This window comes from Sesamum indicum, linkage group LG3 (genome assembly GCF_026168435.1).
Source record: "Sesamum indicum cultivar Baizhima isolate 11 linkage group LG3, ASM2616843v1, whole genome shotgun sequence".
Classification (NCBI taxonomy): domain Eukaryota; kingdom Viridiplantae; phylum Streptophyta; class Magnoliopsida; order Lamiales; family Pedaliaceae; genus Sesamum; species Sesamum indicum.
Genome location: NC_142659.1, coordinates 14,306,926 through 14,324,996, shown reverse-complemented (window position 1 = coordinate 14,324,996; position 18,071 = coordinate 14,306,926). Strand labels below are relative to the sequence as shown.

General features: G+C 35.8%; 1 protein-coding gene across 7 annotated transcripts; it reads left to right on the top strand.

The window, feature by feature from the left end:
- Positions 1-4,955: 4,955 nt before the first annotated feature.
- LOC105157515 (uncharacterized) lies at positions 4,956-17,647 on the top strand. 7 transcript variants are annotated; one of them, XR_016064366.1, is made up of 13 exons: positions 4,956-5,996; positions 6,226-6,328; positions 6,470-6,529; positions 6,766-6,860; positions 7,258-7,342; positions 8,478-11,116; positions 11,611-11,702; positions 11,914-11,985; positions 14,314-14,396; positions 14,503-14,646; positions 16,360-16,442; positions 16,611-16,729; positions 17,487-17,647. XR_016064366.1 is itself a non-coding variant. In XM_088878049.1 (6 exons), exons 2-5 carry the CDS (start codon positions 6,276-6,278, stop codon positions 7,292-7,294), a joined length of 306 nt encoding a protein of 101 aa, XP_088734175.1. In that variant the 5' UTR covers positions 5,641-5,996; positions 6,226-6,275; the 3' UTR covers positions 7,295-7,342; positions 8,478-8,909. The 7 variants fall into 7 exon arrangements, 2 of the variants coding, with proteins under 2 accessions (XP_088734175.1, XP_088734174.1); XR_016064365.1 differs by having other exon boundaries at positions 4,956-6,328; positions 6,612-6,860; XR_016064364.1 differs by having other exon boundaries at positions 4,957-6,328.
- The last annotated feature ends 424 nt before the right edge of the window (positions 17,648-18,071 follow it).

The following is an 18,071-nucleotide window of genomic DNA, read 5'->3' as shown; positions in this document are numbered from 1 at the left end:
TGGACCACAGCTGGTATCATGGAAATCTATCTGTATTTAAGTCATGTAAACTAAATTGTCAGATGGTAAACGTTGATTATTTTTCTAGCAGTAATGCAAGTTGAGAGTATGAATTTCTTAAGCCTTGATCTGTAGCAATATAATAAGTTCAATAGACAAACCAATAGTTGGATCAAGGTGCTCAATGTTCTTAACGTAAAATGTGTTTACCCTAACAGACATGAGGTTTTTCAATCAGGAAAGTAATTCCTCTTTGAGTTTTTATTCTTACAGTCATTACAACTGAATCTGCAAAATACACTGTCTGATGCAGCAAAGTTCAATCATGGTTTTACCACTTTGATTCTTCCAGTTCCATTCCACTCAATAGCAAACAAGTCATATGGTTTTCAGGAAATTTGCAACTACTAAACATCAGAGGAAAGAAAATAAAGATAACAGGATACCTCTATATGCGAATATCCATCATGTTCCATTGTGGTTATACTTCCAAGCATATTGTAGCACAGAAAGTGCCTCTTTCCATGCTGTGCAGGAGTAGCTCCAGGCTGAAAAGATTCTTGCATTCTTGGCCCGGCAGTTAATATCATATGCTTGGACCCACTCTTCCCATTAAGGTTATCTTTGTGGCCATAAAAAGCCTTCTTACGAGATCTAGCTTTGGGAATAGATTCCAGCCCGTCATTACAATCTTCTTCCCAGTCATCGTCATAATTAGAGTGCTTACGTAATCTTTTTCTGCTAGGTGGCTCAAACTCACCATGGCTATCCTCACGTTCGCGGCCATCCTGCGGGCACTCCACCGTGCTGAAGTTCGTGTTCTAGAAAGAATTCAAGCTTCATAACAGCATGAAGCTGCAGCAGGTTGCAGAAAAGAAGAACAGAGGAAGAAATAACAGGCGCAGGGAAAAGTTGCTTTCACTTATAAAAACGTGTTCTAGAAATTGCGTTTTCTCCTATCCGTTTTTCTTGACCCTTTCTTCCTGTTAGTTGGAAAGTTAGTTGCTGTTCTTTCTGCTTATAAAAGGACTGTACACCCTCTGTTCTAAACACAAGAGTTTTATCCGATTTAGTGAAAGTTTCGTTCTCTTACTTTCTTGATGCTCAGCTTTGCTTGCCAAAATTACTTACGTGCAAATGGGTCACTTTCAATGTTAGTTTTCAGCATGGTATCAAGAGCAGAAAAGATCCACAACTTTCTTTAAATCAAGAAGCAAAAGAAAAGAAACAAGACTATGGCTGACAAAAGGCCAATGGAAGGAAGGAAGCAAGATGATACAAAACCACAACTTGTTCCGGATATTATGAAGCTGCAGGCAAATGACAATCTAGGCGTTAGCCTAGTATCAGCTCCATTTAATGGAAGCAACTATCTTACTTGGGCGAGATCTATCAGATTTGCGCTTGGTGCCAGAGGAAAAGAAGGCTTCATAGACGGGACATGCCCCAAACCTATACAAGAACCCACTGAGATGGAACAATGGAGAAAAGCAGATTGCATGGTGATATCCTGGATACTCAACTCCATTACAAGAGACATAGCTGAAGCGTTTCTTTACACCTCCTCTGCAAGAAATCTTTGGCTTGATCTTGAATCAAGATTCGGCCAAAGTAATGGACCGCTCCTATTTCAAGTACAAAGAGAGATCTGTTCTACTTCCCAAGGTAATAAAAGAATAGCTGCTTATGATATCAAGCTCAAGAAACTGTGGGATGAACAATTGAGTCTGGACCCATTGCCGGTGTGCTCCTATGGAGCAGGAAGAAAATTTGCAGAAAAGGCAGAATTCACTCAATTAATCCAATTCTTGATGCGTTTAAACGATGCTTATGATCATGTTCGTAATTAGATTTTACTAATGGATCCATTGCCATCAATGGGAAAAGCCTTTTCTATGATTTTGCAGGTTGAAAAGCAAAGAGAGGTGAATGCAAGAAGCATTGAACTTGACAAAGAAGAAGCTATGACTGTTCAATCTGTAGATGCAAGAAGACAGTTTGTACCCAAGAATCCTGTCAAGAAAAGAAATACCATCGACAAGAAACAGATGTATTGTGTACACTGTAAGAAAACTGGGCATTTGAGGGAAAATTGCTTCGAGTTAAATGGCTATCCTAACTGGTACTAGGATTTGATGAAACAGAGGAAAGAAATGAATAAACCAGTCACCAACAGATCCTTCAATGCCTGTGTTGAAGACAGAAGAAGAACCATCCAAGGCACTTCCCACAATGATAGTGACCTATCGGAACTGATTAAAGTAGAGATCAGAAAAGCACTGCAAAACTCAGACATTTCACAGAACTACTCCAATAGCACATATGCAGACAACTCGGTAAACTTTGCAGGTACACTTTTTCATAAAGAATGTTTTGTTTCCAATGAAAATTGGATCATGGACAGTGGTGCTTCAGCACACATGTCCATGAATGCAAGCTTATTTCATAACTTGAGAAATCTTGATGTTGTAAGTTCTGTCAAACTACCTGATGGGAATGTCTATAAGGTTAGACAGATAGGAGACATACGTATTTCTGATAAACTTACTCTCAGGAATGTGCTTTATACCCCTGATTTTAAGTATAATCTCCTATCCATCAATGCATTATGTGAAGTAGGCAACATTACTGTTCTTTTTACAGATTCTCAGTACTTTGTACAGGAGCTTGTGACTGAAAAGGTCATTGCCATAGGATATAAAAGGGGAAGGCTGTACCTACTAAAACATTCCAATGTTCCAAGGAACAAGAACTTCCAAAGCATGTGGCTCACTTTCAAAACTATGCTGAGGATCAGAATTTTGTCAAAATCAAGCATGCTAGCTTGTGGCATAATAGGCTAGGACACCCTAGCAAAGATGTGATTTCACATTTACCCTTTAAAGGTTATATTGCAGATTCTGTAAAAACCTGTGAAACATGTCCACTTGCAAAACAAAATATACTCCCCTTTCAACTCAATGAAAATCATTCTGAAAATGTTTTTGATATCATACATATTAATGTTTGGGGGCCTTAAAATCAGTTTTCTATCACACATTGTATCTATATGTTAACCATTGTTGATGATTGCAGTAGAGCTACATGGATCTATATGATGATGCACAAATCACAAGTTCAACAAAAATTGGAATGTTTCTTAAATATGATTGAAACTCAGTTTAATAAAAGAGTTAAAAGGATTAGGAGTGACAATGGTACTGAGTTTACTAATAAACAATGTCAAATCCTTTTTAAAGATAAAGGCATTATTCATGAAACTACTTTTGTTTATAGCCCCCAGCAACATGGCATTGTAGAGAGAAAGCACCAACATTTATTGCAAGTTGCTAGATCCCTCATGTTCTTTGCTAAAATGCCTCAAAAGTTTTGGGTAGAATCATTATTAACAGCTACATACTTGATCAATAGAATGCCTACAGCCGTTTTAAAGTGGAAAAGTCCCTATGAGATTCTTTATAATAAAACCCCTGAATACAGTCACCTCAAGACCTTTGGCTGTTTATGTTTTGCAACCAATGTCATACCCCATAAAAGGAAATTCGAACCAAGGGCCATGAGATGTGTCTTCTTGGGATATGCCCAAGGTAAGAAAGGGTATAAAGTCATGGACTTAAGCACCAACTTACTACACATTTCTAGAGATGTGGTATTTCATGAAAATACCTTGCCTTTCAGTGATATTGAACCTATTGACAACTCTTGTCCCTTGCCCACCATTACTGAGGAAGATGATAGCCAAGACTTCCAAGAGGAAAGACATCAAGAAAATGCCACAGGTCCTAGAAGATCAACTAGAATATCTCATAAACCTGTATGGATGAAAGATTATTCATGTTGTTGCTACTCTGATTGCTTTTCTGATAATTATACTAACATAGTTCAGGGCTACTTTGTAGAGAAAACTTGTCCACTGCAGGAACCTAGATGTTTTTCAGAGGCTCAACAATACATGGAATGGGAGGAAGCCATGAAGCAAGAAATTGATGCTTTAGAGAAGAACAATACCTGGGAATTATCAGCCTTGCCAAAGGAAAAGAAACCTATAGGATGTAAGTGGGTTTTCAAGACCAAACTTAAGGCTGATGGAAGTATAGAAAGACATAAAGCAAGGTTAGTGGCAAAGGGGTTCAACCAAGTTGAAGGTGAGGACGATAGTGATTGTTTTGCTCCAGTTGCCAAAACAGTCACTGTGAGGACCTTACTTGGGGCTGCTGCTGCAAAGGGATGGCATTTGCACCATTTGGATGTGAATAATGCCTTCCTTCATGGTAAACTAGAAGAAACAATATACATGACACCCCCAGAAGGATATGAAGTGGAGAAAGGAATGGTGTGCAAACTGAAGAAGTCCTTGTATGGCTTGAAACAAGCCTCAAGGCAGTGGAACAGTGAGTTTACAGAAAGGATAAAGGGATTGGGTTTCACTCAATCGAAATATGATTACTATTTGTTTACAAAAGGCAACAACAATAATTTCATTGCTTTACTCATTTATGTTGATGATGTTCTTATTGCTGCAGCTACAAAGTCATTGATAGAGGAAGTGAAGAGGTATTTAGATAACCTCTTTACTATAAAGGACCATGGGGAAGCACAGTACTTCCTTGGACTTGAGCTCTTCAGGTCACAAAGGGGACTGGTCGTATCACAAAATAAGTATACTCAAGACATTGTGAGAGATGTTGGCTTAAGTGGGGGAAGGCCTGCATTAACACCTCTACCTCCAGGTTTGAAGTTTTCCTCACAACCTACAAAGCCTTTGAAAGATATCAGCAGGTACAGGAGACTTATAGGGAGATTGTTGTACCTTGGTTTCACAAGGCCGGACATTTGCTTTGCTACACTGAGTCAGTTTGTGCAAGAACCCTGTGAAGAACACTGGCTTGCTGCTGTCCATCTGATCAGATACTTAAAGGGGAATGCTACACCAGGTTTGTTTTTCCCAGCTAATAATGAAACTAATCTCACTGCTTTTTCTGATGCAGACTAGGCAACCTGCAGCAAGACTAGGAGGTCAACTACTGGCTACTGCATCTTTATGGGAGCATGCCCAATCTCATGGAAATCCAAGAAGCAGACCACGGTTTCTAGATCCTCAGCTGAGGCAGAATATAGGAGCATGGCAGCCACTGTGTGTGAAGTAGTATGGGTGAACAATTTGCTTAAGGATTTACACATACAATTTCAAACTCCCATACCTTTCTATTGTGACAACAAGGCTGCGCTGCATATAACAGAAAATCCAGTCTTCCATGAACTCACAAAGCATGTAGAGATAGACTGCCATGTTGTGCGTGATAAGTACAAAGAAGGACTCATTTCACCTGCCTATTTAGCTTCAAAGGAACAGATAGCGGATCTGTTCACTAAGGTTCTACGGGAAAGTCCTTCTCACATTTATACTCCAAGCTTGGTTTGATCACTAAGGATGCAATTCCAACTTGCAAGGGGGCTGCTGAAGTTCGTGTTCTAGAAAGAATTCAAGCTTCATAACAGCATGAAGCTGCAGCAGGTTGCAGAAAAGAAGAACAGAGGAAGAAATAACAGGCGTAGGGAAAAGTTGCTTTCACTTATAAAAACGTGTTCTAGAAGTTGCGTTTTCTCCTATCCGTTTGTCTTGACCCTTTCTTCCTGTTAGTTGGAAAGTTAGTTGCTGTTCTTTCTGCTTATAAAAGGACTGTACACCCTCTGTTCTAAACACAAGAGTTTTATCCGATTTAGTGAAAGTTTCGTTCTCTTACTTTCTTGATGCTCAGCTTTGCTTGCCAAAATTACTTACGTGCAAATGGGTCACTTTCAACGTCTCTCCTTCATCGTGGCTACAAAAACCCTTAGATTGGTCCCCTTCTCCTTCACTCCCTCTCCGCAGATCTACGATGGTTTTGAGGGTTTTCTCTGTAATTTTTGGGCAAGAAGAGAATAGAAAATGAAGTGGAGAAGCAGAAAATGGGAATAGGAAGAGGAAGAGGAGGTGATTTCGAGGGTTTTCACTGGTGGGAACGACATCTGTATGTCTTTCTCTTTACAGTTGGGAGTGGGAGAAGGGGGGTTTATACGGGTGGAGAAGGGGGGTTTTTACCGATAAAGAATTTTGCATTTTCATTAATTCTTTTTCCTTTCATAAAATTTTTAAGTTTATCTTCAAAATGTAGAGAAATATTTTACAGTTACTAAAATATTAAAAAAATAATAATATTTACTGGATCTGTTGATGAGACATAGGAATGGTCTAAACTCTTGGGCAGTAAGTGGTGTTATTAGGAGAGCAGCTGATGCAATCACTAAGCTTTGCTCAAGAAAATAGCAGCATTAAATTCCGTGTTAGGTTGGTTTTCTTTTATACTTATCCTATGTGATTGGATATGTTAGTTCTGCATGTCATTAAATCCCGAATTATGTGCTTAGGATTGAAGGTTGTATCCCTCCACTTGTTGAGTTGCTTGAATTTGTTGAACCAATGGTGCAGAGAGCAACGGCTGGAGCCTTTCAAACCCTTGCTTTTGAAAATGACGAGAACAAAAATCAGGTTTTTGTTTACTTCAGTTACTGATAAAGTATGTGTTTGTTTTCTCCTCTACCTCTTATAATTTTTTTTTGACTAATTTTAGATTGTGGAATGCAATGCTTTACCTACTCATATACTAATGCTGCAGTCTGAAGATGCTGCAATACACTATGAAGCGTTGGCCTACTGTTATATCTTTTTGTTCTTTAATTATGTCCTCATACTTATTTGAGTTTCCACCCCTTAATGATGATCAGGTTGGTATTATTGGAAATCTTGTCCACTCATCTCCTAACATTAAGAAAGAGTTCCTAGCTGCTGGAGCTTTGCAAACTGTCATTGGGTTACTTAGGTATGATTTGTATATTAATGAATGTTATTTCAGAATGAAGTTTAAAGTTGGACTTGCACTAGCAAATTTAATATTTTATCAATTAGTAAAAAATCCATCACTGTTAATTTCGGTTGAGTATATATTGCTGATTATTTGGTGCAATTATGATAATGTTGGATTTTTTTTCTTAAATTTTAAAATGTTAGTTTATTGTAGATTGAACTTTTAGTACTTTTTTGGTTAGTGAATATACACACTTGACAAATTCATGTTAGATACACTGCAAAGAGAGGCACACAATACAGATCTAATGTTTGTGGTGTGGTGAAATATGTTTATTAGCTTACCTAGACTATTAATTCGTAGTTACACGGTTATGCTTCTAAATTGTTTATGTGATGTGCGAAATTTGTAGGGTCATGGAAGTAGTGAAGAGGAAGATGTTCCTCTGATGATGTGCCTGATGATAATGAGTATGCTTCATTGCTGATACTGAGTTGGTGGGTCTTGCTTCTTCGTTGCTTAGCTGCATTCTGTTGTGCAATCTGTTTATTATTCTCATCATATCTGGTATTTACATCATTAGTTAGTAAATAAATTTTCTTTATGGGCGGGGCTACTATTTCCAGGTGATGACTCGGCTATAAAACATGATGAGTTTTTTTGTTAATCGTGGGAAGTTGGAGCGCATGTGAGTTTTGTTTTGATTTAGCTTTGATACTTTGATAGATAACATTATTGTTAACATTATATACTACTATACACTCTTTTACTTGATTATAGAAACCTAGTGAGATGAATCCATTATATTTCTTGGCAATTGGCATCTATTTTTGCATGGATGTAGCGTCCAGTCCAACTCCATTCTAAGACCAACCTGAAGATTCTTTCATGTGCGTAACTTTGAAATGGAGATAGGAAAAGAAGCAATTAGTACATCAAATTAGTTTAAATCCAATTATCATATTCTTTCATGATTTTCTCATTTTTTTTAGAGAATAGCATATGTTTGTCTATATTAGTAAAATTAATAATTTATATAATTCACTTGAAACTAAAATTTTTGTTTAGGGAAATCAATATGACGTGCTGTAGTTGTTGTTAATGTCTTTTCATGATTTATTACTAAGTCCTTATGGGGTATGAATGTCTATTCACACTTTTATTTCTGTAGTTTAAAGATATTAGGATTATTAAATAGTTTATTTTTTTGTTAAAAACTTTGTTTCTCAACAATTTTTTATTTATTATTGAAAAGAGTATTAAGTTATCATTCACGATTTTTATATGTAATATAGACATAGATTACTTGAGCTTAATTGATCAAAATATTGCTCATTACTCAGTGTTGGATCTAGTATGAGAATGAATGTAATCCTTTTATGAATTTGATACCTCTTTTATCCATTATGTTATTATTTGGGTCACTACATATTTCTTCTTCCCTCTACACAACTCTCTTGCTTACAGTTTCTAAATTGTTGATTTTGGTTTGTGAGTGTTATCTCAAACATAATTTAACATTTTTACAAGTATGTGAATACGTGCGCCTTCAACATGATATGAAATATGACATTACCTTTGATCATTTTGCTTCCTAGAGTTAGTGAATAAATATTTTTCACATATACACAGCAAATCACCCATCGGGCATCTCCTCACCATGGTTCAACTAAGGACAGCGGGGCCCAAATGGAAGGCTTCTTCCAGCACAACCCCCATTCATCATTGCCTCCACCTCCGCCACCCTCTGTCTAAGAGACCTCGACACCATTCCAAATTTTAGGGACGTGCTCTCTTTCTATTTACTTTTCGTTTCCTTATTTTAGGGGTCTGTGCACATACATTGAGGACAATGTATGTGCTTGGTGTAGGGGAGGTATGTTATGCTTTGTGCTTGTACTTGATTTTTGGGGAGACAGTTGGATAGTCTTGTAGCACAATTCTCATGAAATTGGTTGTGTTGTTGAAATCTGAATGCTTGAATTAATGTCAGAAATGTGGATGTGTGGAAATTTTTATTTGGGGATTGGCAATTTTTATTGAACACCGAAACATGGGAAAGGAGTTAGTGTGTCTTGAGAAAAATATGTGAATTATCCTGTGGTAGCACTTGAATTTTCAGATGTTATATTGTGATCCCTAAGATTAATAGGAATTTTTTGTATAAGTCGAGATAAGTAGGAGGAACTAGCACTAGTGGCATATAAAAAATAAAATAAAATTGTGTGAACTATGTCCCATTGACTGCATCAAGTGAACAATGTTCAAGGATCAACACAAAAGCCCATTGTGTGAGCTTTTACGTCAAAGCACTTCCATTTAAATAGTGCTACATTTCTTCTGATTGAAGGCATCGAACTTCGTGTGATCGTTCTAGAACTTCCTTCTGTAATACATTTTGAGACCACATTCTTATAAGATTGATGTATGAAAGTGATAAGGGCACTTAGGAATAACCCATTGACTTGAAACGAGCCTACCTTGAATTCTCCCGTAGAAAAACCCATTTGAGCCTTTGTTATTCTTTTCTTGGTTAAAACCACGTTATATGCTAAATTATCCCATTCTTGGTTATTTTTTAAAGTGATTTTTGAACCCATTTAAGGGTATGGTCTTGGCTTGGTTGCTTGTAAGCTAACATGGAGTGAATAAATTATTCAAGTTGCAGACATGGGGTGCTAGCCCCAAGAGAAAGAAAAAAGAGAAAAGGAGAAAATGAAAAATGATGAAACAGCGGGGAAAAAAAAAGAAAAGAAAGAGGAACAAAAGCAGGAAAAAGAAAAGAAAAGAAAAGAAAAGCGATGAAACAGAGAAAAAAAAGAAGGGGAAAAAAAGAAAAGAAAAGAAAGTGATGAAACAGATAGGAAAAAAGAAGGGGAAAAAAAGAAAAGAAAGAGAAACAGATGAAGAAAAAAGAAAAAGAAAAAGTTTCATGAGTTTGAATGTTCAAAGCACTTGAATAGAGTTGAACGAAAATGAGCTTGGAAGAACATGCAACTAGGTTGGCATCATGTCTTTGAATCATAAGCCACAATTCGACTTTTCTTTTACCACACCTTTGATTCATGCATTAATTCACACTACGTACGTGGTGGAGATTTGATTCACAAACAAGCCTATGGTAATGACATTCTATGTATTGATTTGAGTGGAACCAAAAAACCCAAACACCTTATTAAACGTATTATGTTCTGAGTGATTACAGTGACACCCTCGTGAGAGTGTTCAGACTTGTTTCATTTGGTTTTGATGAAGTCAATGGGATACTTGCATGTTGAATGTTGTGCTACAAGTGCTTGTTCTCAATATTGCTATCTCTTGTTATATTATCAAGTCATATTAGTATAAGGGATACACTTGACTAATATGAAAGGAAATTTGAGAACTCTACTTGGATAATTCATGTATTTGGATTGAGACATGCTTGAGGGCAAGCATGGTTTCAGTGTGGGGGAGTGTGGGGGAGTCTGATAACATACATTTTAATGCTCCTGTGCATGCTTATTTCAAGTGATTGGTAAGGATTTCACTGCGTGGGTTACTAATGTTGAGTTACCTAATTTTGTTGAAGATGGGAGGGAGTGTAAGGTAGGTGATAGTCTTTTACACATCACAGTTGAAAAGTTATACGAGTCAAATTCAGCTCTTGTGTTATTGTGTTGGGTGGACTTTTGTCTAAAGTTCAAACATAGCATGATTTATAGTTTATGTTGTATGTTTCCTAATAATGATTCCACTAATGGGATCAAGAGAATCCTTTTCGTATCAAATACTACTTTATTCTTTTTCTTGTCAATGTGGGGGGTCATTTTATCAACATTTTTTCCATCCAAAACTCTGAGGCAGAGATTATCTTAGCTGCTTAAATTTGCTGCAAAAGAATTGTATTAGATTACACCAAATTGTTGAATCTATTATAGTCATCTTTATCAGCATAACTGGGATGGACGTGCTTGGATGATATGTTAAAGAATGATACGCTAATATTGATTGTGCTATTTCTGAGAATGAATGTGCTAAAATCTTTCAATTGTCAGCCTAGAGAGTTCATGGTTCATGGCCTTTGCCTACCTTTCTGTGCAGTCTACATTCGCTTCGCCAAAAACAGGCTTTTATAACTCATAAATCGGACCCCAAGAATTGGTTCAATTCACCATTCATGGCTAAGAGGTCATCGATTGTGCCAAGCATCAACAAGCCGATTATTGTTAGGCTTAGACGAAATGTTAGGGTCAAACGAAAAGCTTTCCAATCCGCGATAGATACTTTTTGTAAGTACTAATGTTTTTTACTTTCAGTTTTCAATGTCTTCTTATAAAGTTTGGAGACTTAAACTTTTGGATCTTTTTGGGTATATCAGGGTTGGAAATTCATGAGTGGCCATTTAAAGAAGTAGTTGCTAAACCTTGAAAAGCTATCATTACTTGATGCTTCTTCGAGTAGATGTATGTTAACACTCGGTTTTGGGTGAATAAGAATTTTTGTCAATAGTTATCTTTGATTTTCTTTTCCATTTGGTTGATTAGTTCTGAAGTTACTACCACTTGTACGCGCTTATCGAGTTAAATATTTATCAATTGGGCTATAAAGTAAATTGCTGATGGTTTGCATTGTGAATCCTAAATTTCTCTTTTCTTGGCCATGCATTTTCAATATTATATACATTTTACTGTTGAGCAGTCAAGGATTTATCTTTTTTTAAACCACCAAAAGATATGATTAATTTCTGTTAATGACACCTCTTATTGTCTTGTTATTGTTGTAGTGGAGGAACTAAAGACCGAGAAGATTCTTGTACGACATGTGGAGAAAGTTACACGCTCAGAGGATACATTTGATGTGCTGTGATCTTTTGCGGTAAGTTCTTCGGGTATCCTGTTATGAAGACATGACCTCTTTGTGCTTGGTGTGTGAGGGTGGACATAAAAATTAGTCTCCTGATCTTGTGTGCTTATCATTTCTCTTTTGGCAGCCCATACTAGGACTCCTTTGTAATTGTCTTGCTATTTGCAAAAATGATAGAATTATCTTCTTGACTTGCGGTCTGCTTACCTTTGTTTGGTGACAGCCTAATCCATTTGATAAGTTGAAGTCTAAAGAGAAGAATGAAGAGGGAAGATGCGACATTAAGGCTGGGAAAGTATGTTCTCGCTTACTCTTTTGCCCCCCCCCCCCCTCTGTGTGGCATACTGCACGATCTCATATATGTCCATATCTATCATCATCAACAATCCCTGGTAGTCTATGCGAACTTCTAGTTTTACTTATTTGCTTGTGGCAGAATATATCCATACTGTTGTAGCTATTCTTTTCCCATCACCCAAGATGAATTAAATGTGGCCTCAGAGTTAATACCTGTTTGATGAAAAGGAAGATGTTGTACAGAAAAAAATTTATTTCTTTGTTTGCACCAATGACGAGAAGATGAAAGGGGAAGGGTAGTTTGCTTTCCAAGGGGACATATGATACTTATTCCTTGGTCTTGTCTAGTACAACCAAAATGAAGTAGTTCTATGATAAAAGGCGTGTCGTGGCGCATGGCGCTAGCGGCGCAGCCCTTCGCGCCATACGACACCCATGGTGTGCGCCTTCGTCATGGCGTCGCCATAACGCGCGCCTGGGCGCCATGACGAAGAGGGCTTGGGCGGCTCGGGTTCTGGCTGGGCTGCCCAAGCCTGTGAATAAAAAAAAAAAAAGGAAACCCTAAATATAAAAGGAATTTCAGCAAATGAAGTACTTTGCATGCATGGGTAACTTTCATTCTTGACTCTTCTTTATTTATTCTTCTCAGTTCTTCTCTTCTTCTTCTCTTCCATAGTAGTTTGTTGTTGTTGTCCACTGTTTATTTACGATATGACTTTTTTTTCTAAATTATAAAGTGTAAATTTTTTACGTGTACAACAGTACAAGATCTAATTGTGCTGATTGAATCATTGAAATTGATGTGATTTTATTAATCTTTGAGCACTTAGTTGTTCTGTTAGTATAATATTTTATTATATGTTTATGTCGGTATTTATTGTAGACTGATAGACTTCCACATTCACATTATCATAGCTAAGAGCATACATTGCCACTCCTTATACATTAATCTAGTCAAAATAATACTAATTATCTAAATATATAGATTTTTTCTTATATTTGTGCTATCCTTCGATAAGGTGCGCGCCGCGCCGTGCGCGCTGGCTCCAGGAGCCCTTGGCGCCATTGTGCGCCGTGCGCCACTGACTACTATGTCTAATACTTCTCCTCATTTGATACTATAAGATAAGGCAGGGAGGAAAGATTGATTTTATGTTTACACATTCATAATCTTCTTTATTTTCATGAAAATTGCAAATTAAGAGAGTGACTCTATTTTTGCAACTGGATAGGATGGGAAAAAAATGGCTTTGGTGGGTTTTCCTATACTTCAATTTTGCATTCGTCCCTATTTTTCTCTCTAAGGAAACAAGCATTTGTATTCTATACTCTTATTCTGCTATTGCAAGTTTTTATTATACTCTAACTTTTACCTGCACAAAATTAGTGTCAGAATGTTTATTCCAGAGGTTTTCTAGACATTGACGTTATGGAAAAGAATTCATAGAGGAAACTGGTGTGTGAATAAAGTGCTTAGGTGATTTGTACATTTGGAAATTGTTATAGTCTTTACGATTTGGGTGAGATTCAAAGGGAGCAACAAATGAAAGGGTGGTGGGTGGCAGCAAGTCGTGGTGGATTTTTTTTTTTGTTGCGAAACAAAGGCTGTCAAGCTGTTGTGCCATATATTTTTCCATATACTCCAGTTAGAGTAACTTTGGTACCATAAAATCGTTGTCTCATAGTGAATATTTCATTTTTGGCATGATATTGTATTTTTATTCAGAGTTCTGTTTTGTGCTATAACATTTTGTGTTTGTGCTATAACATTTTGTATGTGAAGTAAGCAACTCAAACTTAAACCAAATTGATGTTTGGTTTTTCTTGAAACCTATCCTCCATTGTTCAACAGTGACACTTATCTCGTGCTAGAATATTCATTGCTGGATTTAGATATATCAAATGTCTGGAAAAGGATGATTATACGAGAGAGGAGTATCTCTCGACTCCTTTGAGTTATTTGGATTAACTTTTTATAAAATTTTCCATTGATCATTAGAATATAGAAACAAGCTGGCACTCCTAGTCAAAGTCCATAAGAAATTCTAGGTATCTGGTTGCTGGACAATACCATGTAATGCTAAACTGTGGTATAATATTTGATATAAAAAGTTCCAGAAAAGCATGGTGCATAGATGCATAGATACATATTGGACGTAAATCTTCTTAACATCTATTTGTGATTGAATGCGATCATTAATAATTCTTTGTTTTAGTTTCCAAGTTGACTTATTCATGTCTACTGATATTCTTTCATGATGTATAAGTCTATTCCAGTGTAATCTAAGAATATTTACTTGACAGCTTCCCTTTTCCTTTGACGCAGGGTCTTAACAGAGCTTTGCATTTGTGCCCATCGATGAATCTCATGACGTAATAGAGGTCCAGACACCTTTATTATTTCAGTTGGTAGGAATTTTGGTCCCCATAAACTTCTTTGGAGATTAAATTTTGTTTTCCATATGATGTACGATCTACGATATCTTACAGTAGAGGATTGGGTTTTAATGTTCAGGTTCATTCAAGAATTTCAATATTGGAGTTCAAGCCTTAATGTTTCTCCACCAAAACCTCATCCAAGAATCAAATTGTCAGTGGTTGTATTTGTCGGGCCTATTATTCAAACTCCTGCTCCCAGCTGCGATGGATTTTTCCAAGGGTAGTAATATTATCTACCTTCGTATTCTTAGATCATGCACTTTACGCAATTTTGTTTGGTTCCTATAAATACTGCCCTGATGCAAGCAAATAGTAAACTTTTACATTTTTCCCTCGAATTATTCTGAGTGAAAGGGATAGTGCATAATCAATAACTTAGATGTAGAGATACTTGTGTTACCTGAATGTGGCTACCTGATTATTTGTTGTTCTAGCCAATGTAATCATAGCTCATTTTTTTCATGCATGATGGAAAGTATTTGATTGATGAGCTGTGTTAAACGAACTGATTTTTTTTTTTTGACTTTATTGTGTAGGCTTTTTATTGCTGAACTTTTTTTATTTTTTTCTCTTGTATTAAGACTTTCTCTTTTACCCCAAGATCAGTTTCCAGTGTTCAGTTGATAGTGAAGTATTTTGCTGGAATGTAGAAGGAAATAATAAAATTAAAAGAATGACATCTAAATGATGGACACCATCTTTCATCTTATTTTGAATGATCAAATCTTTCATGGGATTTTGCAAATATCTCCAGAGCCTCGAAGGTATTTATGACTGACATGGGATTAAAACTTTAACCCTTTTTCCAATCATCATATGTTCTTCAAAAGATATTATGCATGTATGTCCAGTTCGTGTATTTTAGTTCACCTTCCAACAGGTGTTCTCCAATGCGGCGATGAAAGCCTATTTACCATGCCTGCGTATACATATGCTAATCTGAATAATCTTTTTTCAATTCTTTTTAATTTGCGCCTTAGTGTTTTTTGCATTCCTTATGTTATATTTGAGTGTGTCAAGGGTTGACTACCACTGTTCATAAACTTTTGAGATCAATTAAAGAGCACGCTTTTATTGCATGTGAGTTTCCTATTGTAATAACACTTAAGTATTCTATTGTAATAACACTAGAAAATTATCTACCTCCTTTAGGCTAAAGTCGCTGATGTACTTCTACGAGTGTTTAGGAGTCATACAAGGAGGATGCTGCACACCCTCTTTGTAAGTTGATGTTGAAGTTGTGACTGAAATCACATGTAAAGAGACTAGCATAAAACAATCATTGTGGAGTGCGAATTTTAGTGTTTGGAAAAGGAGAAAAATTAAAGATTTGTTATTAGTTGGCCCACTCAATGAGTCTAATGTTTCTCAAATTCCCAATAGGTCTAGTTTGATGAGTTTAGTAACAACTACTGATCCGATGTTTAGAACTGAGAAGATGAATCATTTAGAAAAAGGGTGCTGCAGTCTTAAATCCTTCCAATCATTGACGCCTAGTTGTTCTGATCAAAGCCTTTGTGCCTTCTGGTCTTCATATGGAAGAGAGAATCCATTGCGTCTTCCTGAAAATGAGTTTTTTGGTCATTTCAACATCTAAAGTCCATTCAAAGTCTTTGAAAAAGAAGACTTTAGAAACTTTAGATTTAAGTACATGAATGGTGGTCGTTTTGGAATCTGATATATCCTATCTCGACAAACGTCTTGCAACAACTCGTGAAGGTGCTTCCGGACAGGTAATTTGGTGCAAGGAAAATGGGTGTGTATTCAACTCCATTTTCTGCCACTTCTGTTTTTACCCTGAATCTTGGTGTTCAGGCTGTGGCCACTAATGCTTTGGATGTCAAGTTCCAAAAACAAGGGGAGAGCCCTTGGAATAATTGCTAGCTTTGGTTGCAACTTTCACACACTCAGATTTGTTTGGTTGTATGTGCAGACATTATTCTATATGGATCAATTGGAGTTTAAGAAATTTCAACCAGAGTAAACAGTTCAAATCTCAAAAGAGAGAAAGAAGAGGTATTTTTTGCATGTCATTTGTGCACATACTATAGATTTATTTCCTAGATATGATATTATATTTTTGTGGACCATGAATTACTTTCCTTCTCTTGATTAGATTCCTTCCTCTCAGCAGAAGTATATAAAATATTTTTCTATAGATACTCATGTTATGGCTAATTACAGGCTTTATCTTCACATAGTGACTCAAGCATAGTAAAAAAGTGGTTGTCTTTCCCTTCATCAAATTTGAATATGGATCACCAGTTCAAGATTCAGGAGCCTAGCCGCACACATAGTCACAAGTAAGAAAGTAACTTGTGCTCCTCATGCTACCGCGTTACTCTTCCAGGAGTTTGAATTTAATATGATAATCTTGCAAATGATACTGCGAAATATGGCCTAGATTGCTTATTTGCAAACCGTACATTAACCATTTTGGGTTAAGAAAATGTATATTGATATAAGTATCTTTTAACGTAATTATTTTCATACGAAATTACCATCTCTATAAAATTGTCTATCTTTTCAATGCACATGCAAGATTAATGAAAAATGTTGAAAAATAAGAGTGATGATAAATTATTTAGTTTATTTATCTTCTCTTTCATTTAATTAAATAAAAATAATAAAATATTAAATTATGCAATAACATTGAGAAAGAAATTTGTTTGAATTAAACTTTTTTGTATAAATGTAATGGGGTCAAATTAATGTTTGATTCAGGATTCTTCTATGTATTTTTGTATAAGTGATGGACTTGAAAATTTAAATCATCATAGTTTAAATTAAACCTTTGTGTATGCTTTAGGTTCACAATGTGGGGTTAAAATGGAGTGCACACCCTAAATCTTCTTCTGAATTTTATTAGAGAATATTTTTATTTATGTCATGCAGGCTTTTACCAGCTGCTCAACCACAACAATGACTCATGTCTTCAGTTCCATAGTTGTTTTGTTAGAAGTTTCTAAGCATCTGGTCATATAGGGGTTTCTTACCTTAAAGAACTGTTTGCAGCTTCTTGTTTACACTGTCTTATTTAAATCCTGTGTTCAACTGCAGTTGCCACTCCCAAAATGGAAATCACATCTGAAGAATAAAATGTGAAGCAGAACACAATCATCCTGGAGTGTGAATTCTGGCGTTTGGAAAAGGAGAAAAATTGAAGATTTGTTATTAGCTAGTCCCCTCACTGAATCTAATGCTTCTCAAATTTCTTTATTCGTTAATCCTAATAAAAAAACTGAAAAAAAGAGAAAAATGATAATATTTTAAATTATTTAATATAATATAAATAATAAAATAAGTTTTAAAATTATATAAATTATTTTTAAAATATAAATTCTCAATAAATCTTTACCAAAAATTATTATAAATAAATTTAAATACGTATTTAGAGGATTTTATTATTAAATTAAATTATTGTAGTTGAGCTCTGAGTTCTTCATGTTGTTTTTTAAATTTAGTTTGAAAATAATTTAATAAACTCAAATCAAAATTATAATAAATAAATATAATCAAATTTAAAATTTAAAATAAACTTTCGTAAGTACCATCTAGAATATTATGATTGCTGGGACCATAAATTCAAAAAATATTATGTTCATGATTTCGTCATAGCATAGAGACAGAGAGGAAAGTAAATAT